The sequence below is a fragment of the Carcharodon carcharias genome, chromosome 6, assembly GCF_017639515.1.
Source record: "Carcharodon carcharias isolate sCarCar2 chromosome 6, sCarCar2.pri, whole genome shotgun sequence".
NCBI lineage: Eukaryota > Metazoa > Chordata > Chondrichthyes > Lamniformes > Lamnidae > Carcharodon > Carcharodon carcharias.
In genome coordinates, this window is record NC_054472.1 from 113769637 (window position 1) to 113797150 (window position 27514).

At 43.8% G+C, this 27514-nt stretch overlaps 1 protein-coding gene across 1 annotated transcript; it reads left to right on the top strand.

Moving 5' to 3' along the window:
- Positions 1-4623: 4623 nt before the first annotated feature.
- LOC121278822 (ras-related protein Rab-10-like) lies at positions 4624-26643 on the top strand. Its single transcript, XM_041189277.1, has 6 exons — positions 4624-4696; positions 7041-7104; positions 10299-10437; positions 11090-11179; positions 11357-11458; positions 26551-26643. The coding sequence occupies exons 1-6, from the start codon at positions 4624-4626 to the stop codon at positions 26641-26643; spliced, it is 561 nt and encodes a 186-aa protein (XP_041045211.1).
- Positions 26644-27514: the final 871 nt, after the last annotated feature.

Genomic DNA, 27514 nt, shown 5'->3' on the forward strand with positions numbered 1-27514 from the left:
GAGCTTGACTTTTGTGACAGTGGATCCTCAGACTGCACCATTTTCTGGGATCATTGCGACCTCTGCATTTGGCTGTTGGTCATCCTCTGGCATTGGCCATGTGTTAGAGAGAAAGCATCAGTTATTATAGGGTCACATCAAGTCTGAGACATTAAAATGGAGTCACAGCAGGAAAGAGTTTGGGAAGCCTGCTATTCATGTATTCTATGGGCTGTGGAGCTCTTTGGAATGTCCTGAGATCATGAAAGGTGCTTTAAGAATGTGAGTGTTATATAATTCCAAATTTAGGCCATTATATTTTTTTGGGGGGAGATTCAGAAGACTAAGATACAACAGCCATAATGAAAACCATAATGGTGTAAAATGCTATCACACAAAGTCAAAACTTGCAATGGGTTTATAATTTATTCCAAAAAAACAGACTTAATCTGGATCTAAATTTAATCCCAAATGATAAATTGAGAATTTGTGACAGGAATCATGGCTTCCATTATTATCAGGATTTTTTTATTATGGATGATTTTCTGAATTTGTTTTTAAGTTTGTTGGGAGTTCAATTTTTTTTAAAACTCGGGCCCCGGTATTTATGGGAAGGGAACAGAGGCATCTGTCAGCAGCCAGGAAATCTGGAAATGTGGGAATCAGAATGTCCTGCCACATTTAACGACAGAGCCTCATTAGAAGTATTGCTGGGGGTCAGCCCTGGCAATTGAGGAGATTGGGGCTCATTGCAGGGTGGGCTTGGATCATGGGATGAGGAGAGCAATGTGGGGGAAGAGATTGCGCGGAGGTCAGCTGTTCAAGGTTGAGATCTGGAGATCACAGAAAGGGAGGCAGATCGCAACAGGTTTGCTTGAGGGTTCGAGCACTCCTGTGTCAGCTGGTCCAGGGAGAGGGGTGGGGGTGGTGGGTTTAAAGCAGCAGGCAGGTAGGAAGAAAGACCACCCACCCAATTTCTCAAAGGGTAGCCTCTTTCTTCCCGTCATTTGAAGAATTTTTCCTGCTGCCCACTCCCGCCCGACTGCCCACACCTACTGTTTTATGGGCAAAGTATTATCGGGTCAACTGGCTTGGTAACAAGCTGTAGTAATCTGATGTGTAATATACCTTTAAGACAAAAGTGGTAATGTAAGATCACATGATTCTGGTACCCAATAGCAGAGTAGTGTGGGCTACCTCTTTAGTCAGTATCTTGAGTTAGAGTCTGAAGAGTAAAGACAGCTTTTTGGGTTGTAAGCACACAAGTGTAGGTGCTGAGTTCCTTTTGTAAATAAACAGAATATGTTTCTTCTAAGAACAGTCTACAGATCTTCTTTCTTGGTACCAGCTCGATCACCCTGAAACAAGCCTGCAACCCGGATTCCTTAGTCCCAACAGACCAGGGCATTGGACCCAACACAAGCCTAATTGCCCCTTGACTATCTATTTAAATTTGGCAGGCAGGCTGCTGATTTCAGTGCTCGCCCACACCCACCCCCCTCCACCCCGTATTGTGGGGGTGAGCTTGGGGTTGGGTGGGAAGGTAGTGGGGTGGACACCCGCCCTATTTTACGTGACCCCTACCAGGCAGGGCTAGAAAAGCAATTACTGCAACTGGAAGCTTCCGCCCCTTTAAACTGTTGGATTTACCAAGCCCTGGGAAACTTATTTGATGACAAAATCTGAGGCCCACGGGCACATTAAAACATTCTAGTTATTGACCCACTTCTGCAGAGTGGATTACCCATCCAATCCCAAACTAACCTTGGTTAAACCAGAAGTAGCCTCACTTGTGGCGAGTTGTGATCAGGTTTTCCATTTTTTCAAATTTAACCTTCCTTACCCTCTCTGGCCCTCATGGGGTGGGGGAGAGGTTAAAAATTTCCAGCCTTTGTGTGGACACATGAAATACATTTTAATAGGCAGCACTCAACCTTATAAGAAATGTGCAATGGGTTTTTGCGACCACAGGAAACATGCTAATGGGCGTGAACCTCCTCGGAGTGGCAATAGGAGTCGTACTGCCTCGGTTCCTAGTTTTTTACCTCAAATTTTTTCGATCCTGTTTCACCCGACCTCCCGACTCAGGCTGGGCAAGATCTGGGCAGTGCAGTACATGTTCGGGGCCTAGAGTCGAGTGCAACTCTGTGGGATGCGAGGAGGCCTAAGTTCATCCACTGCACTTTTTTGATGCCTGAACAAGCAATCCTGGAAAGGCAAAGTCTGCCACAAATGCCACACGTCAAGTTGGCCTTTGCCGATGGTGCAGGATGATTTCTGCTGATGGCTTGTTTGCGGTGCTGGCTTCTGCCAGCTTTGGAGCTACTGAAATCACATGTTGTGGTGGTGGCAAATCCCTGCTCAAAACTGGTGTTGCCATTTGCTTCGATCATCAGAGTTTCCCAGTTACCATGATTGATGATGAGGGCTTTCATGTCTCTTTTGACACCATCCTTGAATCAGAGTCCTGCTGGTCTCTTGGCATAGGCTACCTCCCCAAATAGCATTTGCCTGGGGATGTGGCCATCTTCCATCCTGTGCACAGGCCCAAGCCAGCAAAGCCTTCAGTGCTGGATTAGTGCTAGTATGTTTGGCTTGTATGCCCTAGACAGGGCTGCTTCACTGGTAATTTTGTCTTTCCATGTGATGCTGAGGTTACCTAGACACTGGAGTTGGAAGTTATTGAGCATTTTTTTGTGGTAGGTATAAGTTGTCCAGGCTTTGCTGCCATGCAGCAATGTGCTTTTGATACAGGGCCTTGCAGATAAGCATCTTGGTCTTGTGGGCCTGTTTGTTGATTTTTCATGCCCATTTTGTTAGTCAGCCAAAATTGATGGCTGCCTTTCCATTTTGTGTGCTAAGCTCTTTGCCTAGAGACAGGGGGCTGCATTTCACATGCCCCCGCCAGGTCAATTTTTGGTAGGGGTCACGTAAAATAGGGCGGATGCCCACCCCACTACCTTCCCACCCACCCCCAAGCTTGCCCTCATAATATGGGGTGGAGGGGAGAGGGTGTGGGCGAGGGCCGAAATCAGCAGCCCACCTGCCAAATTTAAATAGATAGTCAAGGGTCAATTAGACTTGTGTTGGGTCCAGTGCCCTGGTTTGTTGGGGCCAAGGAATCCGGGTTGCAGGCTTGTTTCGGGGTGATTGAGTTGGTACCAAGAGAGAAGATCTGTAGACTGTTGTTAGAAGAAACATATTCTGTTTATTTACGAAAGAAACTCAGCACCCACACTTGTGTGCTTACAACTCAAAATGCTGTCTTTATTCTTCAGACTCTAACTCACGATACTGCATACAGAGGTGGCCCACGCTACTCTGCTATTGGGTACCAGAGTCATGTGATCTTATATTACCACATTTGTCTTAAAGGTATATTATACATCTGATTATTCCAACATGTTACCAAGCTAGTTGACCCCGATAATACTTTGCCCATAAAAAGGGTAGGAGCAGAAAATTTTTCCCAAAGGACGGGAAGAAAGGGGGCTTTTGTGGATCGGTGGCCTTTCTTCCTACCTGCCTGCTGCTTTAAAACCAACACTCCTGCTCCCCCCCTCCCTCACGTTTCCAAACCCTCCCTGTCCAAGACCCCGGACTTATCCATTTCCGGGGATCCATTGAGCTACCTTCTGCTTCCTCATTACAGTCCTGGCAGTACCCACTATTACGCTCTTGGTGCTGCCGGGACTGATAAATCAATTGGCCGGCAGTTCCTGAAGGCAGCACCTTTTCCCCAGCGAGGGTGGAAGTCCCACACTGGTTCTGTTTAGCCTGCATGAGACGCTTTATGGCTGCGGAGGGGTCTGGCATGGAGCAGCAAATAGTAGAGCAACAATATTCAGGCCAGGTTGTCTATCATCACAGATTCAAGTTAGCAGCATTTGCTGACTGCTTCCTGTAGTGTTATTGAGTCTGATCACAGGCAAAGACACAACACCCTGTCCCATTCTACAGTTTTCTTGACACTGGTAGTGAGGGAGAATATGACACAGATATGGGACAGATGATCCATGAGCCTTTGGAGCTGGCCTTCTGTCTGGGCAACTAGGGTAACATCATCAGCATGCAGAAGGTCCCTGATCAGGACATGCTGCACTCTGTCTTGGCTTTCAGTCTGGATAGGCTCAGTTATCCATCTGATTACATCTGGAAGTAAAAGAGAAGCATAGGTCAGGAGGACAGAGAAAAAGATACAAAACAGAGCAGGGGTGAAGATGAAGCCCTGTTTCACCCCATTCTTGATCTCAAAAAGGTCAGAGGTGGAGCCATTGAACTGAATGGTGATGTGCATTATTGTGTTATTGCGCTATTGTGGAATGTATGAGTCTGCAAAGCTTGGGAGGACAGCTGATTTTTCTCTAGTTTCCGGTAGTGGCTTGTCCTACTTATGGTGTGAAGTCCTTTTGTGAGTTCCACAAAATCAAGGTAGAGCGGTGTTTGCTGCTCACTGCATTTCTTTTGAAGATGACGTAGGGAGATGATCATACCTACAGTGGATTGACCTGCTCTGAAGCCACATTGAGCTTCTGGGTATATTCTGTTGGCTAGTCGATTGTGTGTTCGGCATTGGCATACAAGGTTGATGCATAAGTGCAGATAGTAGTGGCAAAACCTCCATCTGATGGTAGGTGAAAAGGTATGAGGCATTCAGAAGTTGCAACAGGCATCTCATTTGACAGCAAAGCCCAAACCATGTTCACGATGATCATTTGTACATTTATGTTAGTACATGGTATAATTGGCCTCGTGTTGATTCTGTGTTAGTCAATCTAATCTCTTGGAGAGTAGAAGTGTCAGTGTTGAACTTGTGTAGCTCACAGTCGATCAATATTGCTTTATGCACATTGTTTCTTGGCTGGAAACCCTCATGCATGCCAGGACATACAGTCCTGACATTCCAGCTTCCAGGCAGGAATGTTTCTTAGGTATCCATTTACCATCTGATTCTCAAGATAGGATCCCTAATATTCACACAGCCATACAGGAAAGCAGTTTTTATTGGCTGGGGGTTGCCTAACTTGAGGTTGGCAGTGAATGACCAATAGAATGCAATGATTCTTCTCACCTTCAGAGGCAACCCATGGTGCCCTTTCCTTCCCTTCCGCCAGGTGAGCTGGGCTTATAAGCTGTTAACTGCCACTTCCCATGTTGGTAGCCTCACTGTTAAGACTAAGGATAAATGGTGCTCTCCATTAGTTTTTTGGCTGAAAAGCCTGGGCAGGATTTGGAGATACAGACATGCCCAGCATCTGCATCTCCCTCTTGAACTTAGAGACTGAATCCAGAAGAAGGATAAGAACCCAACGTCTGGAGCGCACTCAGTTGTAGGAGTTGCCGAAAGGGATCACCAGCCATCTATAGTTCTCCACTTCAGTGTCTTTGACTCTCCCAAGCCAGACCCACAAGGCAGTGGGTACTATTTGACCCATAGCTGGGATCTGGTTGATGGATGCCAGGCCTTGTCCACATGCCAGTGGCCCTGTATATCACATCTCTGAGGGCCAAAGTTCCTCCAAAATCCCCTGCAATTCAGCCTAGAGCCATAGCATGCTCAGTTGCCATGTGTCACTACGAGGAGGGGCTGCAGGGGGTTTTGGTGATGCAGAGGCTGTGTACTGACAGTAGAGACTTACGCACTCTGCTTCCTCTTCTCAGTAAGCACGCCAGCAGTAGGGGATCATGCACTTGACTCATAACGTCACCCTGTGGCAAAATGACAGGACGAAAAGGAGAGAATAACAATACTGTTCACATACATGAAACTCTACAGAGACTGCATTCATATTGGATCTCAAGATAGATTCAAATGGAAAAAATACTTAAGCCTATTAATTCTTTCAACTTTCAGAATACCAACCCACTTGTTTTCCCATTGTAATATTTAGTTGTCTCTTAAATGTGTCTAGTGACTTGGCCTCAGCCACACTCCCTGGGCAATCATGCCAACTGTTGATCGTACTGTTGTCCATAAAGTATCTTCTTGGCTGCTGAACAATTGAACAAGTGGCATCACTGGTCACTTTTTCTCCACCATCAGTTCAACTTTGATCTGCCCACAAGATGTCATTGGTAGGAAATCTGCCTGGACTGGCACCTTATGAAAGAAAGAGAGAAAACCTTTCTATAGTACCTTTCATAACCTAATAATGTTCCAAAGCATTTACAGCCAATGAAGTACTTTTAATGTGTAGTCACAGTGGTAATGTAGGAAATGTGGCAACCAATTTGCAAACAGAAAGATCCCACAGATAGAAATGTGATCATGGGCAGATAATTTTTTTTTAAACGATGTTAAGTGAGGGATAAATATTGGTCAAGAATCCAGGATAACTCTCGTACTATTTTTCAAAATAGTGCCATGGGATCTTTTACATCCATCTGAAAGAGCAGATGTGGCCTCCGCTTAATGTCTCGTCTGACAATGCAACCCTCCCTCAGCATAATATAGGCCCCGCTGCTTTATCCATCAGCACTTCGGAGGCCAATCATAAGAAAATCTTATCATGGACTGGTAGATCTAGTGGGGGGGAATGCTTCTGAGGGAGAGGGTGGGGTGATCCTGATGGGGGATTTTAGATGGGCTGGCTTAGAGAACCAAGCCCTGCCAAAAAAAAATAAACATTTACTGGAGTGCTTTTATGAGTGTTCTCCAGGAGTCCCTTCAACAGCTGCTGGTTAACTCAGTCAAAGTATTGCACAAAAGGCTGGAATGTGTGTGATGCACACTCAAGACAATTTGTACTTCAAAACTGCAACCAGGATCCCATGTGTGTCATAGGACCTCAATTTTTACATTAAAAGTAGCCTCTCGTTTAAAACAGGTGGGCACATTGACCACCTGTTTCACAACCCAATGCAAAATGCTGGCAGCCAGGTTTGCTGTGTGAACAGGGTAGTGTGTATGCCATTCCCATTTTTAAGCTATTGCCTTCTGATTTATACTGGATGGATTGTGTTGAACCTAACCCTGCTGAATATGTTAGTGGAACTTTATGAATAATATGTATGATGTCACATTGAATCAATTTATCTTAGTTTGATTTTATTTCTTTTAGGGATCGATTTCAGAGTAAAAACTATCAAGATAAGAGAGAACTGCACAATTAAGCTGCAAATATGGTATGGTCATTTTGAATATAAATGTAATGGGTTGGATTTTAGAGGCCACCTGTGGAAGGAAAGCAGGCGGGTGGACCTGTAAAATAGGGTGCTATACCATTGGCAACGTACCTGACGCCAAGTCCCCTGCTCCACCATAATTTTACAATTGGTGGGAGAGGTGTTGGGTGGGCACCTTTGCAACCTCCTGCAATTAATACCCACTTAAGGGCCTCATCCTGCTGCCCTCATGTTTAATCGGCAACGGGGGAGACTTGAGCCTAGCAGGTTCGACGCTGCTAGCCAGTAAAACTTGGGGTGCCTCCTTTCCAGGCCCCTGGTGCCAACTGGAGGCCAGCACCCACAGTTTCCTCTCCCTTCGTCCACCCTTGCCACCCTCGAACTCTGTCCAAATTTCCCCTCACCACCATTCCCTCACCAGGGCCTGCCAGCCTGGTCCTGGCGAGATCCTGAACTTACCTGGAGGTCCTAGGGTGGGGAGGAAGTCTTGCCTCATAATTAAAGGCCCGGCAGCCAAAAAATTAAAGTGGGTCGAGCAAGTCAAGCAGAGGCTGTCTCACCCTGACATTTACACTGGGGTGCAGGGACCCTGCCCTCAGTGAATAATGCAGCCCAATGATTTAGTTTCACATTCAGCTTTCTCGCATTGACCCCAAGCCTCCTAAAATCAGCAATTGTATAAGACCAATTTCACTTGTTACTGCAGCGCTCCATGGCCATTCTTCATGTCTGTCCTTGTGGGAAAGGAGTTGTTGAAAGCATTCCTCATTTTATAAAAAATAGGGGCTAGAAAAGTGTTAATTGATGTTTCAACAAAAAATTCTTATCCCCATTGTAATCTGCTAAATTATCAGTTTATGCTGGTTGTCTACTCCAGTGAAATCACTGAAAGGCACTACTGTGTAGTAATTAGGTAAGCCAGCTGGTTTTCACACACACATAGGGCAGAATATTAAGTTCGGTGGGCAGGCATGTGCTCGACCTGGCCAAGTGTAAAATGACCCGCGATGACATCGGGTGAGCGTCCCGACATCATTCCGCAGTCCCGCATTATTTCATTTGGCGGGTGCACACTGGAGTCAGCAGCATGCCCGCTGACAATTAAAAGGCATGTTAAGGCCATTAAAAAGATAATTAAATTCAAATTTATGCTGCCCGTCCAACCTTATAGTTGGCGGGCAGGTGAAAGAGCCAAGCGGCCTTTGTACTTTTTAGTAAATCTCTTCTATGGGCCGGGTGAAGTTTCCTAAAGCAAATAAAAATCAAATAAAAATCATGTGACAGAGTCACATGAGGGGACATGCTTTATGACATTTTTATTTTCTTTATATTTTTCTAAATAGCTTTTCATCTCCAGGGAGATTATTCAGCGCTCTCGCGCATGTGCAAAGTTCGTGCTCAACCCACTTGCCCTCCTCCCCCCATCTGCACAGGTAGTGCCGAGCGCTGCCGCTTGTGTTCCACGCTGAATGGGCCTTAATTGGCTTGCCAGTGTGAAATCGCCGTGTCGATCACAGGCGGCGATGGGTTTCCCCGCCGAGCCCGCACACCAAGGGCAAAATTCTGCCCTTAGTTATCAGGTTTGTCTGAAATTGGATCCACATTGTACTCTAAAGAACTGCACCCCCTCCAACGCCAGTGCATTCTTCCTGTGATGTTATGCCTGAAACTGAATGCGGTACACCAGATGGGATCTGATCAAAACTGTATACAACTGAAGCATAATTTCCTCCCCTTTGTATTCTAGCTCTTGTGATAAAAGCCAACATTCCATTAGTCTTTTTGATTGTTTTTTGTACCTCTGCACTGACTTTTATTGATTTGTGTACTTGGATTCCCCAATTTCTCTGCTCCCCTATAAAGTTTCAGATTTCACACCATTTAGAACATGCTTTGATGTATCTTTTGAGTATAAACCACATGATCTCACACCCACATTGAACACAGTTTGCCATAGTTTTGTCCAGACATTTAACTTGTCAATGCACCTGTGCAACTTCCTATTCCCTCCTGCATTATTTATTCACCCTTCTAGCATTGTGAAATAAGTTATAAGCATATAAAGGAATAAAGGATTAGTTAAAGAAAGGGTAAGACTGTTAAGGAATCAAGGCAGAAGTCTAATTGTGGAGGATAAAGATATGGTGGAACTATTCAGTAAATATTTTCTTTTCTTTACAAACAATAGTTCAAGTGAGAATGTAAGTATATTGTAGGGGGATATAGAACAATGCTTAGAGATAATTGGAAAAAGTAATTGCTTTTGAAAAAGATTGGCAAAATTAGAGGTGAATAAGTCACTGGTCCATGATTGCCTGTACCCTAGAATGTTGAAAGAAGTCAGAATAAAGATAGTAAAGAGTCTGGCCACTCATCATTGTGAAGCTAGAAGGAGGAGTGTTAGCCCAGTCACAGTCATTTTCATTCCATCTCAATGAAGCAAAACTTATGTAAAACTGTACTACATACATACTGTTCTAAGTATTCCTCAATTATCACTTCTGACCTGGCTGATCTACATTGGCTACCCATCCTTCAACACATTAAATTTAATATTCTCATCTTTAAACCCCTCTGCAACATTTCCCCACCCTATCTCTGAAATTTTCTGCAGCCCCAAATCAGCCCAGCAAACATTCCATTCTTTTGACTCTGGTGGTTTATGTATTTTGTGTCCACAAAGAAACCTTAAGAAATATAATTCATCTAGCTGAGCCTCTTCTGGCTATCCGTCCAGCTTCTAGAGGCCTGGGAATAGGGTGGGAAAGTGGATTTGAGATAGAAAATCAGCCTTCATCTTACTGAATGGCAAAGCCAACTTTGGGACCTTATGGTGTACGTCTGCCATTATTTTTTTAATTTTTCTGATAGTTTTGGCCACGCAGGGAAGCCATCATTGCTGCCCCCCGCTCAGGTCTCTGTTTATGTAACATCTTGTTCTGAAGATGTGATCAGAAACATATTTAAAGAAGACCCACCAGCTTGGGAGGATGTCCTTACTGCCTGCAATTTAAAATTGTAGTCAGATAGACTGGGAAGGGAAAGGAATCCCCGACTCAATTTTAACTGCACTCCCCCCCGTCCCCAATGATCACCAGGTGAAGAGAGTTAAAATCAGGGTCAAATATATTCTCTTTCTCTTCTGGGTTTGTATGAGAAGTTTATGATGCAACTTCTGGCTTCTCTTTTGACAGGGATACAGCTGGCCAGGAACGATTTCATGCTCTGACAACTCATTATTGTCGAGGGTCAAATGGCCTTATGCTTGTCTATGATATTACAAATTTAAAGACCTTCACTAATATCACATATTGGATTAAAGATACTGATGAGGTGAGTTTTTTTCCTAGTATGTTACTGCTCCCCTTTTCTGTTACTTTTAAATTTTTCTCTGTTGTGCCTACCTTTTCCTGGGTGCACTGTTTCTGGCTATGCTGGAGAGCAGCTTTCTCACGGGCTGCTGCCTATGCAACATCTGTGATGCCTGTTCAAAGGTGTGCAACAACAGCCTAAATCCTATGGGTGAGGATATTTAGCACCTCCATACACCAACTTAGCCACCAGAAAGGACTCAATTCATTGGATGAACTGATCGTCTGTCCTACCACTTCATAATACTGTACAGTATGTAAGCACTTCAATAAAATGCACCACTGCATAATTTTAAAAAAGGTGATTTCCTTGTGCGTACAGATACTCAATAGAAAATTCTATGATCCAATGATCCCAGTAGGGAGCATGTCTCAGAAAATCTCAAGCACGCAACTCACAATTTTGTTTCCATTCATTTTGGTTGGCAGTAGGTTAAGGACACAATGTACGTACACTAAACAGCTTATTTCAGTGTCATGTGAGCATATTCAGCAAATAGCATTCTAATTCAGCATGGGAAGGAAAGTGTTTAGCCATATAATTAACTATTCAGATGTACAGTAAATTCATATGTTTATTGAATGTATAAAGATGGACATAATTTTAATTTCAGCATGCAGAGAATGATGTCGGCCGAATATTGATTGGTAATAAATGTGACATGATGGTGGCACGGCAGGTTTCATGGGACAATGGGAAAAGGGTACGTTTAATATTTAATTATAATTTAATTACAATGTAGAGATTCTAAAATGTGTTGTGAACTGTATGAGAATAGCCTTTGAGTACTGAACAACTTAATGACTGGATAATTTAGAAGTGTATTGTGGACCAAGTAAAGTGTGGATATGTTCTGAAATGTGGTGATTTGTATTTTAAGCTTGCCCAGGAACATGGGATGCAGTTCTTTGAGACCAGTGCAAAAGAGGACATGAACATCGACAAAGCATTTGCAGCCCTAGGAGAAGAAATAATAAGAAAGGTGTGATTTATATAACTGAGTAAAATGACAATATCCAAGTGGTCATTTTTTTCATTCCCTTCCTAAAAAGTTACTCTCCTCTCATAAAGATATTGGGCCCAATTAGTATACACTAAGCCTCCACTATTTCTGGAAAGTTCCTCATTGACTTGTAAGGGGCAGTACCTCCATCCATTCCTTACAAGAAAAGTTCCCATACCGCAGTCTCCAGTAGGACCTACTATGTCAGCAGAGACTGGTACACTGAGTAAGTGGAGTTACATTGCCTCCGCAAGTGCCGATGTGAGCTCAACCACTGTGATCAGATCAGACAAGGATCTTTGACCTTCGAAGAGCAGGATTTTATATAAGAAATCATGGATTGTCCTTCAAGTTCACTGAGCCAAGGGGCACGTGGCTGGCATTTTTGGGTGGGGACCTGTGTGACACCCACCTCTTTTTAGTTAAGATGAACATAAGATAATGGATAAAAACAAAAAAACTGCGGATGCTGGAAATCCAAAACAAAAACAGAATTACCTGGAAAAACTCAGCAGGTCTGGCAGAATCGGCGGAGAAGAAAAGAGTTGACGTTTCGAGTCCTCATGACCCTTCGACAGAACTTGAGATACTCGCACCTATCTATCCCAAGTAAAGGAGGTACCCTCTCACTGACCCTACAAAGGCTTATGTGGTTAGCACAGGAAGACACTTTCACGCACAATCCTGGAATAATGACCAGGATCACTACCCAAGGAATGTTGCCATATTGCTGGAGTGTATCGCCACAGGTACCATGTGCTTTCCAGGTCTTCACACCAGTAGCCATTCTGTGTGAACTTTAATAATGAGTGTTGGCTGCCCATTCAGGCATAAGTGCCATTGCATCTCTACTTAGTCCCGTCCTCTGGCAACATCCAATTATTGGCCTCAAGCAGTAGTTGTTGATTAGAGATGTGTGGGTAGAAAATTTTCTGGCCTGGTTTCAGTTACAGAATCAGCGATGTATGGGCAGCACACACTTCAATTTGGAAGCCTAGAATCAGCCCAAAATTGGAGCTCAGATCTGATTTCAATATTTTGGGCGAGTTACCAGCATTTATTATGTCTCCACTGGCAGCTTAGTCATTTGAAGATGTAAATATCAAACCATTTAACTTGCCAATTGTGGGTCATAGATAAATTCAAGGAGGGAGGTAGAATGAAAATGGATGTGGTTGGGCTAGCACTTCTCCTCCTAGCTTTCTAACGATGACTGAAAGTCTTAAAATAAGTACTTGCATTTTGTGGTGACTGCAAGAACCGTTGAAGAACCCCAGGTGGAGCAGGTCTGGCTTCTGCTTCACTCATCTCCAACCAGTTTCACAAGGCACCCTAAAACAAGTATTAAGCCCCTCATTTGTATATGTAAGGACCTAATGCTTGTTTTACCTGCCGTCAGGGATACCTGGAAAATTATCCCAATGAATTTAGCAGTGGCCCAAATTGGGTGCGAACCATCCAACTGCAAAAACCTGTCAGCACTTTTGGTATAAAATAGGTGCTATGCACACCAATTTCTACCTGAGGAACCTGCTACCTTCCCAAGGCATTGTTGTCAATTTTAATGCATCTACTCTGCTGGGAGCAGCTCATTCATCAGGCAGAACAGTCCTGTCCCAATTTATGATATGGAGTCCCTTAAACATAAGATAAAAAGCCTTCATCAATTTGTGTAATTGCGAATAATATTTTAAAAAAGAATATTTCATTTATTAGGTATATTTATTGTCAACACGGATCAAAGCTAGATTCAAGAGTGTTTCAATGGCTAGCAAATAGGCAGTTGCATGTGGCCATGCATTGTATAGAAAACAAGCATGCATGTGTGTCTCAGGGCATATGCCTTTGTTGAAACTTTTGATGCCACGCAATGTTTTCATCATTTGTTCCTGGGTCTGCCAGACCATGGAAACACCATTCACTTATTAACAATTACCTCACATGCAGTTGAACGACAGCTTTCAAAAGCGATTGGTGATGTGCCCCAAAAATCGTTCCTTTTCTGCATCTTGGGCATCAATGGTCTCACAACATTAGAGCTAAAACTGCAATCTTCTTCAAGGCCAACTACTTTGCTATTCCAGATGCTGTGTTACACCACTCAGTTTCTGGCAATAAGAGTCTCTCCTATAAGGGCCAGTTTCAGCCTTCTTTTTCAATTTTCCATTTGGTAGTTAATCATCAATTGACCTTGATAATTGCATAAGTGTTCTGTGCACCGGGAAACCATTCAAATGTTGAACTCAGAAAATTTGACCAGATATAACCCCTCTTATCACGTGGAGGACTGAACAGGCAGTGAGGATATACAGCCCCTAATTTCCATAGAACTTGGAAAATTGAGCTTAAAATAAAATAATTCTGAAAAATAAATCCGAGAACGCAAGCACTATTACAGAGCTGGCATTCTTTACCTATGCTTTCCTTGCTAATATTTTTAAGTCTTTGTACATATGTGCAATGCTAGAGGTTATCTCAAATCATTTCTACGTGGTTTTATACTTCGGCAATATGTGACTTCGGCAATATGTGATTTGTTTGCATGCTATAGAGTAAATCTTATGAGACTCCTCTGCTGGCACACACGATATGTGGGGTCAATATCCAGATAGCTCTTTTGATTTTAGGGCTGCCAATGGCGAGTAAATGAAGTCCTAGAGACTTCATCACATTACTTGGCCCCACTTTCCAGCCATTAGTAGGCCAACACATCCATTCTAGTGACACATTAATTCTTATGCCAGTTGGAAAAGAAAAAGACTCATAACACTCTGGCATTTGCTAGACTGTTAGCCAAACAGCATATTTTCCCATTTTCAAAATTTTTATATCCGTAAAGAGAAATGTTCAAAGAAAATGACAAAAAAATGTTAACATCCCTGTGATGTTTCTCCAGGGTTGCACACAGCAGCGGCTTGGAGATTGATCTTCAATTCCTGGAGTCTCCAGGCCAATTCTAGAGGGTTGGCAACCCTTGATTTTCTGTTGATAATTTTAATGAGTGAAAAATCAGAAGTGTCACAATTGGCAGTGTTGTCCTCCATGTTGATTCTTCCTGTCTGGTTGCATAAGACTCTGTGCCAAGACTGGAACCTCAAAAAGATTATGGGCAAGATTTTACCATCAGTGAGCGGGGGCGGGGCCCGCTTGCCAATGCATAAAAGGACGCATGGTGACGTCGGGCGGAACTCCTGAAGTCACGGCGCCCCATTTAAATTTTCAGGAAGGCGGGGACGCAGCAAAATCAGCTGTGCACCCGCCAACCTGTCAATGGCCAATTGAGGCCATTGACAGATCAATTAAAGTAATTAGTGGACCTGCCCGTCCAACCTTAAGGTTGGTGGGCAGGCCAGGAGCCCCAGCGGCAAATAGAAAAAATATGAAACCTCATCCACCGTAATAAAGTTGTTATGGAAATTATGAACATGTCCCGACTCATGTGACATTGTCACATGAGGGGACATGTTAAGGAAATTTTATTCTTCTGTTTTAAGGTTTTTGACATTTACAGCCGATCTCCCTGAGACTGCACTTAGCCTCAGGGAGATGAGTGCACTCCTTCGTGCACATGTGTGAAAGAGCGCACTCTTGACTTTAGGCATTCCCCCCCACCCGCACAGGGAGCACATAGCGCTTCCCTGCGGACATCACATTGGGTGGGCCTTAATTGGCCTGCCCACGTAAAATGGCGCCACGCCTCCAATCTGGGGCACCGATTGGAAGCACGCCCACACGCGCCCGCCCATCAGGGGGAAAATTCTGCCCTATCAATATATTTTTACTTGGTGATTTCAAGCTACACTAGACCTCTAAGGTTATAGCAATTCAACAATTGTGCTCTCTGAAGCCTCCCATGCATTCAGACAGTGCACCTTACTGAATAGTGTAAGAAAGCTCAAGTGCTGGATTCATGAGGCACTACATTCAACACTACTTTTTTAAGGACTCGTAAAGTGCGTGTGAAAGCCTCATTGGCCTTTTACTTTAATATAATCAGATGCTAGATGGTCCCATGCAAATATTACTGATTACTTTCACTGGCTCACTGCATTAGTCCTGCTTGCTCATATAAAGCCAACACTGCCAGATTTACTTCTCTGGCTTTTGGAAGATTCCTTCTTAAAGCTGTGCTTGACTATATCTAAATGCATCCAAAGCTTTTTTTTTGTTTTTTGGTTATATGGATTATTCTTGTCGGTGTTTGGCACTATTTTTATTGCACCACTGTTTCATATTATCCTTTACTGTCAACAGTCTTACTGATATCTGTCATTTCACTTGCACAAGCAAATTATCTAGAATGAACATCCTATGGCAGTTCAAGGTTTGGAAGAGGAATTGGGGTTTATGTGAAGAGAAGAAAGGTGAAAGCTACCGCACCGTAGGCAATTGGAAGCCATGCACCTTTGTCCTAGCAGATACATGTTTAGACCCAAGTCTATCTGGGCATGTCGAAAGAGACCTCCCTTCTTTCCAGGGGAGGTTTTCAGCAAGTTATATCATCTTCTTGAACACATCTTCCAGGCAAGGGCCTCATCCCATTGCTGCTAATAATCAACCAGTGATGGGTTGGGGATTTGTCATCCAGGGAGGCCACCCAGCAAATCTTTCAGTTTGCCTTGCTCAAAGGAATCCTGTGCCCAATTGAGGGACCCGGCAGCAGGAAGAAGGAGCCTGCAGAAAACCACCCCCTGCTGTCAATCTCTCCTCCCTCCCTCTATCCAGCAGCCCTCTACCTGGGAACTCCATCCTGCCCTACTTACCTGTCTCCAGGGATCCATCGCTGACCCTCTGGGTAGGTCCCAGATCAATATTAGCAGTGGCCAGTGCTCCCAGTGGCGCTTACGGTACGGCAGAGCTGCTGGTCTCTAATTGGCCAGCAGCTCTTGGGGCTGGGCTTTATGCTCCTTTCAGTCCTGAAAACACAGGGGACAATGTTTTGGAATGTGGGAGGCTTGAGGCTGTCCACCTAAGTGCCTGATTACCTCGGAATAGCGTTCAGCTCCCATGGGAAAGCAATGCGGGGCTCCCACCAGTTCTTCAACAGGTGGGCAGGGCCCATGTCAGCGCACTAAATTTCACCCAATGTCTCACACCTAGCCCATTGTTTTGAATGTTAGCTTGTTGTTTTGCTTTCAGGCAAGCAACTGACTGGAGGCATGTAAATAATATACAAACATATGAACATACGAAATAGGAGCAGAAGTAGGCCATTCGGCTCCTCGAGCCTGCTCTGCCATTCAATAAGATCATGGCTGATCTGATTGTAACCTCAACCCCACATTCTTGCCTACGCTGATAACCTTTCACCCCCTTGTTAATCAAAAATCTATCTAGCTCTGCCTTAAAAAATATTCAAAGACTCTGCTTCCACCACCTTTTGGGGAAGAGAGTTCCAAAGATTCATGACCCCCTGAGAGGAAACATTTCTCCTCTTCTCTGTCTTAAATGAGCGATCCCTTATTTTTAAATGTGATCCTTAGTTCTAGATTCTCGCACAAGAGGAAACATCCTCTCCTGTCAAGACCCCTCAGGATCTTATATACTTCAGTCAAGTCACCCCTCCAATGGAAACAAGCCCAGTCTGTCCAACTTATCCTCATAAGACAACTTGCTCATTCCAGGTATCAATCTAGTAAACGTCTTCTCAACTGCCTCCAATGCATTTACATCCTTCCTTAAATAAGGAGACCAAAACTGCACACAGTATTTGAGATGTGGTCTCACCAATGCCCTGTATAACCGAAGCATAACATCCTTACTTTTATGTTCAATTCCTCTCATTACAAAGGATAGCATGCCATTAGCCCTCTTGATTACGTGCTGTACCTGCGTACTAACTTTTTGTGACTCATGCACAAGAGCAGCTAGATTTCTCTGTACCTTGGAATTCTGCAGTTGTTCACCGTTTAAGTAATTCTCTGTTATTTTTTATTCTTCCTGCCAGTGTGAACAACATCAAATTTTCCCACATTATACTCCATCTGTCAGATTTTTGCCCGCTCACTCAACCTATTATTATAACATTGCAGGTGATGTGTGCCAGATGGACCAAATCCACAAAGGAAACTTGGTCACACTATTACAACGATTTTGCAATTTGTATTTATTATGAGAAGATGTGTGCATTGAATTTAGAAGTAATGAGTCCACCAGGAACTTTAGAGATTTTAAAAATCTAAATTAAAGTATTTATTAGCAAAACAAAAGATTTCAAGCACATACATGACCACAATTGCTTACTACTATAACAACTCTGAAAATTCCTAATTAACCTGACTTCCAGTTATACACCCCCTTTAAACAGTAGTAGTCCAAAATAGATTTTAGATTTAAAAACAAAAGCAACAAGTTAACACAGTACCCACTTGACAGTGGAATTCCAAATGGCTTTCCTCAACTTCAGTTTCACTACAAAGTAGATTTATGCACAAATGGCTGGAGGCTTCTTGAAGACTGTTTGACACACCCCTATTAGATCTTACATGACTCTCTCCCCACATAGCCTTTCTTTCTCCTTTATACCTGTTTCTCTCACTTCAATATGTAAATTATATTACTCCATATGTCTTTTGAACTATGGCCGGGATTTTCCGGCCCTGTCACGGGCGGTTCCCGCCGCGGGTGAGGTGGCGCCCCAGCCAGAAGTCCATTGACTTGCAGTGGGATCAGAAATTCCTGGTAGCGGGCAGGTGCAGAAAATCCAGCCCTTTATCTTTCTCATAATATAAAAACTTACATGTTGCCAATATTGTCAGTAATCTATGGGAAAAATAAACACATGCCTTAGCTTTGCTTATCTGGCTAGTTGTAAACCGACTAATATCTCTTTGAAATCTAAACAATCCCTTCATTTACTAAAAATGCAAATTGCCTTCACACCTTACATGCATCCAAGTTTACTCATTACCATTTCAAACACATTTCAACACCTAGTTTCTTTTGATGATTTCAAGCTTGCTGCCTACTTGACTTGAGATGTAATTAAATCACACAGACAGAACCAACTATTTTTATACCGATAAAAATTCTTCACAATAAACCAGAAAAATATTATGAAAATTATTATACTTTCATATCACTACCTATATCTGTCTGCACCCTCCTTATGTCCTTTTCACAACATTCTTTCTGAACTATCTTTGTGTCATCTGCAACTTTAGCTACCATGCCTTTGCTCCCCTTATCTAAGTCATTGTTGTAGATTGTAAAAAGTTGAGGCCCCAACACAGGCCTCTGTGGACCTGTCACATCCTACCAATAAGGCAAAGACCCATCTGTTTACTGCCAGCCAGCCAATCTTCAATCCATGCTAATATGTTACCCCTACACTATGAGTTTTTATTTTCCACAATAATCTTTGGTGTGGCGCCTTATAAAATGCTTTCTGGAAACCCAAGTACAGTACATCTACAGGCTCCCCTTTATCCACAGCACATGCTACTTCCTCAAGGAACTCTAATAAATTGGTTAAACGTGATTTCACAGAACTATGCTGACGCTTCCCAATTACCTTGAGTTTTTCTGAATGCCCACTATACCACTTTAATGATCGATTCTAACATTTTCCCAACAGCAAATGTCAAACTAGCTGGCCTATATTTTCCTGTTTTCTGCCTTCCTCCCTTCTTGAATAGAGGGATTATATTTGCTACTTTCATAGTCATAGAGGTCTGCAACATAGAAAAAGGCCCTTTGGCCCATCGAGTCTGCACCGGTCAAACAAATACTTTAATATTCTAATCTCATTTTCCAGCACTAAGCCCATAGCCTTGTATGCCATGGCATCACAAGTGCACATCCAAATGCTTCTTAAATGTTATGAGAGTTTCTGCCTTGAGCACTCTTTCAGACAGTGAGTTCCAGATTCCCACCACCTGCTGGGTAAAAAAATTCTTCCTCACGTCCCCTCTAAACCTCCTGCCCCTTACCTTAAATCTGTGCCCCCTGGTTATTGATTCCTCCACCAAGGGGAAAAGTTCCTCCCTGTCTACCCTATCTATGCCCCTCATAATTTTATACACCTCAATCATGTCCCCCCTCAATCTCCTCTGCTCCAGGGAAAATAACCCCAGTCTGTCCAATCTCTCCTCATAACTAAAACTCTCCAGCCCAGGCAACACCTGGTAAATCTCTTCTGCACTCTCTCCAGTGCAATCACATCCTTCCTATAATGCAGATTCCAGAACTGCACGCAATACTCTAGCTGTGGTCCAACCAGCGTTTTATACAGTTCCAGCATGAACTCCCTGCTCTTATATTTTATGCCTCGGCTAGTAAAGGCAAGTATCCCATATGCCTTCTTAACTACCTTATCTACCTGTCCTACCTTAAGGGACCAGTGGACATGCACACCAAGGTCCCTCTGATTCTCAGTACTTCCCAGGGTCCTACCATTCATCGTGTATTCCTGTGCCTTGTTTGTCCTGCCCAAGTGCATCACCTCATACTTTTCCGGGTTTATTTCCATTTGCCACTGATCAGCCCATCTGACCAGCCCATCTATATCATCCTGTAAGCTAAGGCTATCCTCCTCACTATTTACTACCGCAGCAATTTTCATGTCATCCGCGAACTTATTGATAAATCCTCCTACGTTCAAGTCTAAATCGTTTATATATACCACAAACAATAAGGGACCCAACATCGATCCCTGTGGAACCCCACTGGACACAGGCATCCAGTCACAAAAACACCCCTCGACCATCACCCTCTGCTTCCTGCCACTCCGCCAATTATGGATCCAAATTGCCTTGGATCACATGGGCTCTTACCTTCGTTATCAATCTCCCATACGGGACCTTATCAAAAGCCTGGCTGAAGTCCAAGTATACTATGTCAAATGCATTGCCCTCAACTAAATACCTGGTCACCTCTTCAAAAAATTCAATCAAATTAGTCAGACATGACCTCCCCTTAACAAAACCATACTGACTGTCCTTGGTTGATCCCTGCCTCTCCAGGTATAGATTTAGATTAATTCTATCCCTCAGAATTGCTTCCAATAGTTTCCCCACCACTGAGGTTAGACTGACTGGCCTGTAGTTCCCTGGTTTATCCCTTCCTCCCTTCTTGAGTAACGGTACCATATTGGCTGTCCTCCAGTCCTCTGGCATCTCTCCTGTGGTCAGAGAGGTATTGAAAATTATTGCCAGTGCCCCTGCTATCTCCTCCCTTGCCTCACTCAACAGCCTGGGATACATTTCATCCAGGCCTGGAGATTTATTTACTTTTAAGCCTGCCAGACCACTTGGAAACTTCTCCCTTTCTATTCTAATTTCTTTAATTATATCACAGTCCTTCTGCCTGATTTCCATACCCACATCGTCCCTGTCACTTGTGAACACCGACACAAAGTATTCATTTAGAACTCTACCTACGTCTTCTGGCTCCACACACAAGTTACCACTATGGTCCTTAATGGGCCCTACTCTTTCCCTAGTTATCCTCTTACTCTTAATGTACTTGTAAAATAACTTTGGATTTTCCTTTATTTTATCTGCCAATGTTTTTTGCTCTCCTAATTTCCTTTTGAATTTCCCCCCTACACATTCTATACTCCTCTAGGGCCTTCGCTGTTTTGAGTCCTCAGTATCTGCCATAAGCCTCCCTTTTTCTCTTTATCCAATCCTGTATATCCCTCAACATCCAGGCACCCCTGGATTTGTTGGTCCCACCCTTTACCTTTACTGGAATATGTTGGCCCTATACTCTCCCTATTTCCTTCTTGAGTGAGCCCCACTACTCTGACGTAGATTTATCTAAAATTAGCTGCTCCCAGTCCACTCTGGCCAAATCATATCTGATCTTATTAAAATCGGCCTTCCCCCAATTTAGAAGTCTGATTTCTGACCCATCCTTGTCCTTCTCCGCAACAACCTTGAATTTAACGGAGTTATGATCACTATCTGCAAAATGCTCCCCACTGATACCTCTACCACTTGCCCGGCTTCATTCCCTAAAATTAAGTCCAGAACCGCCCCCTTTCTTGTAGGACCTTCTATGTACTGACTTAAAAAGCTCTTTTGGATGCATTTTAAGAATTCCGTTCCCTCTAAACCTATCACACTATGACTAACCCAGTTAATGTTGGGGAAGTTGAAATCTACCACTATTACTACATTTATTTTTTTTTTTACACTTCTCTGAAATTTGCTCTTCTATATCTGCTCTTCTATTTTTCTCTAACTGTTTGGTGCCCTATAGTACACTCCCAGCAATGTGATTGCTCCTTTTTTGTTTTTAAGTTCTACCCATATGGCTTCATTTGAGGAGCTTTCTAAGATGTCATCTCTCCTTACTGCTGTAATTGATTCCTTGATCAATATTGTGATACCCCCTCCTCTTTTACCTCCTTCCCTGTCTCGCCTGAAGGCCCTATATCCTGGAATATTGAGTTGCCAATCTTGCCCCTCTCTCAACCATGTCTCTGTGACAGCAATGACATCATACTTCCATGTGTTAATTTGTGCCCCCAACTCATCTGCCTTATTCGTCAGAACCCTTGCATTAAAATAAATATCATCCAACCTTGCCAAACTCCCTTGTGCCTTAACTGTCCTATAATTTCTATGCCTTCCAGACTTGCTTTCTCTTTTAATTTTGGCTGTGCATCTCCCCCTCCTGCATCTGCTGAACCTCCTCTGATGATCCCATCCCCCTGCCTAGTTAGTTTAAACCCTCCCCAACAGCACCAGCAAAGCTCTCCAGAAGGATGTTGGTACCATTCTGGTTCAGGTGCAACCCGTCCACCTTGTACAGGTCCCAACACCCCTAGATATGGTCCCAATGTCCCAGAAATCTAAAGCCCTCCCTCCTGCACCATCTCTCCAGCCATGCATTCATCTGGACTAATTTCCTGTTTCTATACTCACAACCGCATGGCACAGGAAGTAATCCAGTGATTACTACCTTTGAGGTCCTGTGTCTACACAATTACTACTATAACTACAAAAATCCCCCTAATTAATCTGACTCTCAGTTACACCTCTGTTAAGGCAACAGTAAAACTGATAGATTTAAAAAGATCCCAGGCAAAGCACATTTCACGTAACAAATTCAAAATGAGGTTCCTTTGCAGATTCAGTTGGAGGCATACAGGCTGGTTAGATCTTAAATGCCTCTGCTTACACACACAAACTCCTTTCTGTTTATACCTAGCTTCCCCTTTGAATGTATATTTTCCATTGTATCCTAGGCTTTTAAAGTCACACCTTCTAACAATAACATTTTCACTAATTTTATTAGTAATATAAACACATTGTTTGGCATCTCCCAGCTGGGTGCAAGATTTTACTCATTCTTTTGAATGCTTTATTTAAAAATGCAAATTACCCCCTTGACACCTATGTTTTTAAACTTCCCCATGTCTATCTCATTACCATTTCAAACCTAGTTCTTTCTGTACATAAGATCACCCAGACTAGCTGGCTTTAATCCAATTAAGAGACACAAACATACACACCCATAGACATAGGCACCGCTAAACTCTATTTTTAAAAAATAATTTCCTATAACATTATAGACATTAACCTCTTCATGACAGTCCAAGGGTCATTTGAACTCAAAACATTAACTGTGTTCCTCTCCGCAGATGCTACCAGACCTGCTGAGTTTTTCCAGGTATTTTTGTTTTTGTCCTAAGAACCTCTCTTGGTTAAATCTGAAGGCCCCTTCACGCGCACAGGAAAGTGCTGGCCACCACTTGGATGGCCAGTGTGAAGTGCACTCATTGGCTTTCCGAAACCCCACCCATCTCCGCCCCAGTCCACTTAACTGATTAGTAGCAGCCTCAGCCATTGGACTGCATTCTGTGCTCTCATCTCAGGCGCAGGCATTTTTTAAATTATTCATTACTGGGATGTGGGCTTTGCTGGCTGGACCAGCATTTATTGCCCATCCCTAGATCCCTTTGACAAGGTGGTAGTGAACTACGTTCTTGAACCACTGCAGTCAATGTGGTGTAGGTACACCCACAGTGCTGTTAGGAAGGGAGTTCCAGGATTTTGGCTCAGCGACAGTGAAGGAACAGTGATATAATTCCAAGTCAGGATGGTGAGTGACTTGGGGGGGAACTTTTAGGTGGTGGTGTTCCCATCAATATGCTGCCCTTGTCGTTCTAGATGGTAGCGGTCATAGCCATGGTGAATTCCTGCAGTGCATCTTGTAGGTGGTACACGCTGCTGCTCCTGTACATCAGTGGTGGAGGGAGTGAATGTTTGTGGAAGTGGTGCCAATCAAGCGGGCTGCAAGGCTGCACTGTTAGCATGAACCATAATGGATACTGGTCTACACCTTAACAAAGACATTGTATGGGGCTGTGAGTACCTCCACCAGTGACTACGCCATGGTCGCCTTTCACAAGGGGATTGTACTACTTGCCCAGTTGGCCAATTGCCCTGCTGCCCCCTAAAATGCACATTTATTTGCGGTCTGCACCCGAGGGGTGAAATGCTTTGGAGCATTTGGTGGTGCCTTCATGCTTTTGCATTGCTCGAGTGGGCAGAAAAGTTTCAGAGGCCCGACTGTAAGCATGTCACTGGAGCGTTCAGTTTATCTGTGCTGCCTTGCCCCCAACCTCCAGGCATGTGATCGAGTCTTTTCTTCAGTCTTTCTATGCTGCCTTTCCCCCACCACAACCTGACCCACACTGGAGCCCTTGCCCCGGCACTGTACTGCAAACCAGCATGGAAAAAAAACAACTTGCCTGTGCCCCCCACAAATACGCAGGACCTCATCCTTGATGTCCCATGGGCGATGCTCGCACACGTAGCGCAACGTTGTATGCACTCACGTCCTAGTGGGACCAGGAGGAAACTTTGACATTAGTGCGCCAGGCCAGCTACTTGACACATTGCTGTGCCTGAGCAATTTTGATGGAGGCGGAGTCAATGCAGCAGCAGCTACTCCATTCAGCCCATTAACAGGCCGATTGCAGGCATGTTTATGGTGCCATTGGGATCTCCCCAATGATGAACTGTCCTATCAATGAGGCTGGAGTCCACCTGATAAAAAGTGGAAGCCTCCTTGTAGCTGGCTGGGGGACTATCGGTGCCTCTTCATAATCACTGCACCAAGGAGCCCCTGAAATGAGAGGGCACAGCTGTGGCTACATGCCATTCTGTGCAGGGGATCCTCCTCCACACTAATGGCCTGACAGGTGTGGCCCTGAATGATTTTTATATTTTAAAATGCTGCAGAAAATGCCTACATTTTGAGGTACCCTCATGATCTCCTACCTGCCTCATCAATGTCCACCTCTCCTGGCCAGAACTTCAGGCCCTCTGAGTGCGCCTGCTGCCTTGGAGATCTGCCCACTGTCCTTAATTGGATGGTGAACATGGTGGTGCTATCTTAATTGGCCACCTGCTGTAAGGTTGAGATGCCGTGCGGCAGGCCAACACCATCAGGTTTGGGAACCACATTTGTTCCCAATGGCAGAAAAATTTCAAAGATGCTAAGATTCCTCCCACAGTGTCCATTCTGTGGGTAATGAGATACTGCAGTGTGTTGCAGGTGCAGGCGGTGGATTTCAGTGTCTCAGTCATATGCATGGAAGCTGCCTCATTGTCTCTGCATGAGACCAATGCTGCTTAATCACTGCTGCTTTGAAGACTGAGCATGAAGCTGGAAAGATGTGGGTAGTCAATTACCTCTCCCATGCAGGATTGGCCCCTCCCTGGTCCACGTGCAGATTAAATGCCTTGACAGAGTTTGTGAGAAAGTGACAGTAATGGCAGATTGGGAAGTGGCAACGGCTGTTTCCTTAGATGTGCAAGAGTTTTGTCAGTCAGTAACATTTGCTGAAAGGCTTCCATTTGAATTGAAAGACAGAGAAGCTTGTTTAACTAATCGGTGACATTGGCCCTTGAAGAACCAGTTGCTGGATTTGTGGGCTTAGCAATATTTTGAGAAAGCACATGAAGCTGAGAGGATTTCTGATGAGCTTTGCACTTCCTCCACCAAACTTCTGCTAACAGGTTATCTCCAAACTTGCCCTCTCCTACATGCTCTCCACTGAAAAAATCCAGCATTCAGGCAGCTACTCCCAAGAATGGGTTGAGGGTCTTCTGTAGTGGCTGCTGTTTCCAGTAGTATTGCTACTTTTGGCTGTTAGGGGGAAAGTGGGAGAGGGATGACTGTTACAACTGGGCAATGGTAGGCAGGCTCTGGGCGATGTGCGGTTGCGGGTGCTCTGGCCATGATTAATGGACAGGGTGCAATGTTCTTGCCATAATCAGGGAGAACGTGGGGCAAGAGAGATTCAAAGGCTCCATTGTTGAGTACAGGGGACCTCTTCTAATCCTCCTGGCCCACAAGGAAATCTGAAATAATTTTTTCTATACTTACCTTGCTGAGCCTTTTTTTGGCCCACAATACAGGTCTTGGCAAATATGGCGTGACAGCGAAGCTGGCAGAGCTCCCGTGCTCAGACATCTGGCTTAAATTGAAGATTGAGGCCCAATGTCATAATTGCCCCCGATCACTATATTTAAGGAAGGACCCTACTGTCTTCTTGTTGTGTTCTGATCTTATCCAGCTCTTTCGCGCAGGCACACAGGACAACATTGTCCTCCCCCCACCACCCCCTACACCCCCACCCAGTTTCTGCCAAGTTCAAATCAGGGCCTGTGACTTCCATCTTAAACTTCTTTCTCCTAGAGCTATTACACTCGTGCCATGGTAACATTGGCAAGTGGCGGTAAAACTGGCAGAAAGAAGGAAATTCTGCAGAAGCACAGGGAACACTCATCCACCTGCTTCCTTTTGTATGTGGCAGGCAAAGAAGGAGCAAACAGTAACAGTTCCAGCACTGTGAAGGATACGGGCTGGGATGGGGTGGCGGGTTGGGGGTAATGAGGGGAGGTGTTGGGGTGGTGTGGGAGGTGGTGGGGTGGTGTGCACAATCCTGATCATTTGGCATTAAGACACAGTTGGCTTCATCAGCCTATTTATTGTCCTTTCCACTGTGATTTGGTTGGAATCTCAAAAAAAAATAACCATCCCTCTCCCAAATAATTTTTGTTGAATTGTCTTTCTCATATCATAATCCTACCTTTATTTTTCTCTAGAATCCCAAACTTTTGCCAAATGCTGATTCAATTCATATTAAGGAATCTTCAGTTCAGACCTGTTGCACCGGAAGAACCATCAAAGATATGTGACTATAATTCATATTGTATTTTGACTAATGGCCAGGTGAAGTTGGCAATATCTATAAAATTCACACTTGAAACTATATCTTCTCCATGAAGACAACTGCATTAAGATTAAGTTTCAATCCTTCTAGTTGAAGTTGCAACATAAATTTTCAGCTTAGCTCCTGTTAAGACTGTATACAAAGTATGATATTGTTTGCACTCAGCAAACCACCTTAGTTTGCCCTGTTAATTTTTTGCACTTAGAAATCCACAATCTGGAGCATGTTACATTTTCTATTGAGTGTTCAATAAAGCAGTCAGTTATTTAATTACTTTGTAACTTCAATATTTTTATCCTAAAGAGAAAGCCTGGACCCAGTACTCTAAAACTAGTTCTGCAACAAAAAAAAATCCAATTAATTTTATTTTGTCCTTTCTTAACAGGCAGAGCTGAGTTTAACGTAATCAAATACTTTTGCACATTATATCAGCATCAAGTACTCTGGTGTACCTGGACTTTGAAAAGGCATTTGACACAGTACCACACAACTGACTTGTGAGAAAAGTTATTACTCGTGGAATAAAAAGGACAGAAGCAATGTGGATATAAAATTGGCTGAAAAATAGGAAGCAGAGAGTAATGGTCAATGGATATTTTTCGGGCTGGAGGAGATTCGTAGTGGAGTTCCCCAGGGGTCAGTATTGGGGCCCTTGCTGTTCCTGACATCTATTAATGATTGAGATCTTGGTGTCCAGGGGACAATTTCAAAGTTTGCAGATGATACGAAGTTGGGAGTGTTGTGAACTGCGAGGAGGATGGTGTGGAACTTCAAGAGGACATAGACCGGTTGGTGGAGTGGGCAGATAAGTGGCAGATGAAGTTCAACGCGGAGAA

Bases quoted from the DNA above. Each gene is read 5' to 3' on its own strand.
- LOC121278822 (XM_041189277.1), top strand. From the start codon at position 4,624: ATGAGGCATTCAGAAGTTGCAACAGGCATCTCATTTGACAGCAAAGCC. The intron at 11,180-11,356 runs GTACGTTTAATA...TTGTATTTTAAG, and splicing joins CATGGGACAATGGGAAAAGG to CTTGCCCAGGAACATGGGAT. The intron at 11,459-26,550 runs GTGTGATTTATA...ATTTTTCTCTAG, and splicing joins GAGAAGAAATAATAAGAAAG to AATCCCAAACTTTTGCCAAA.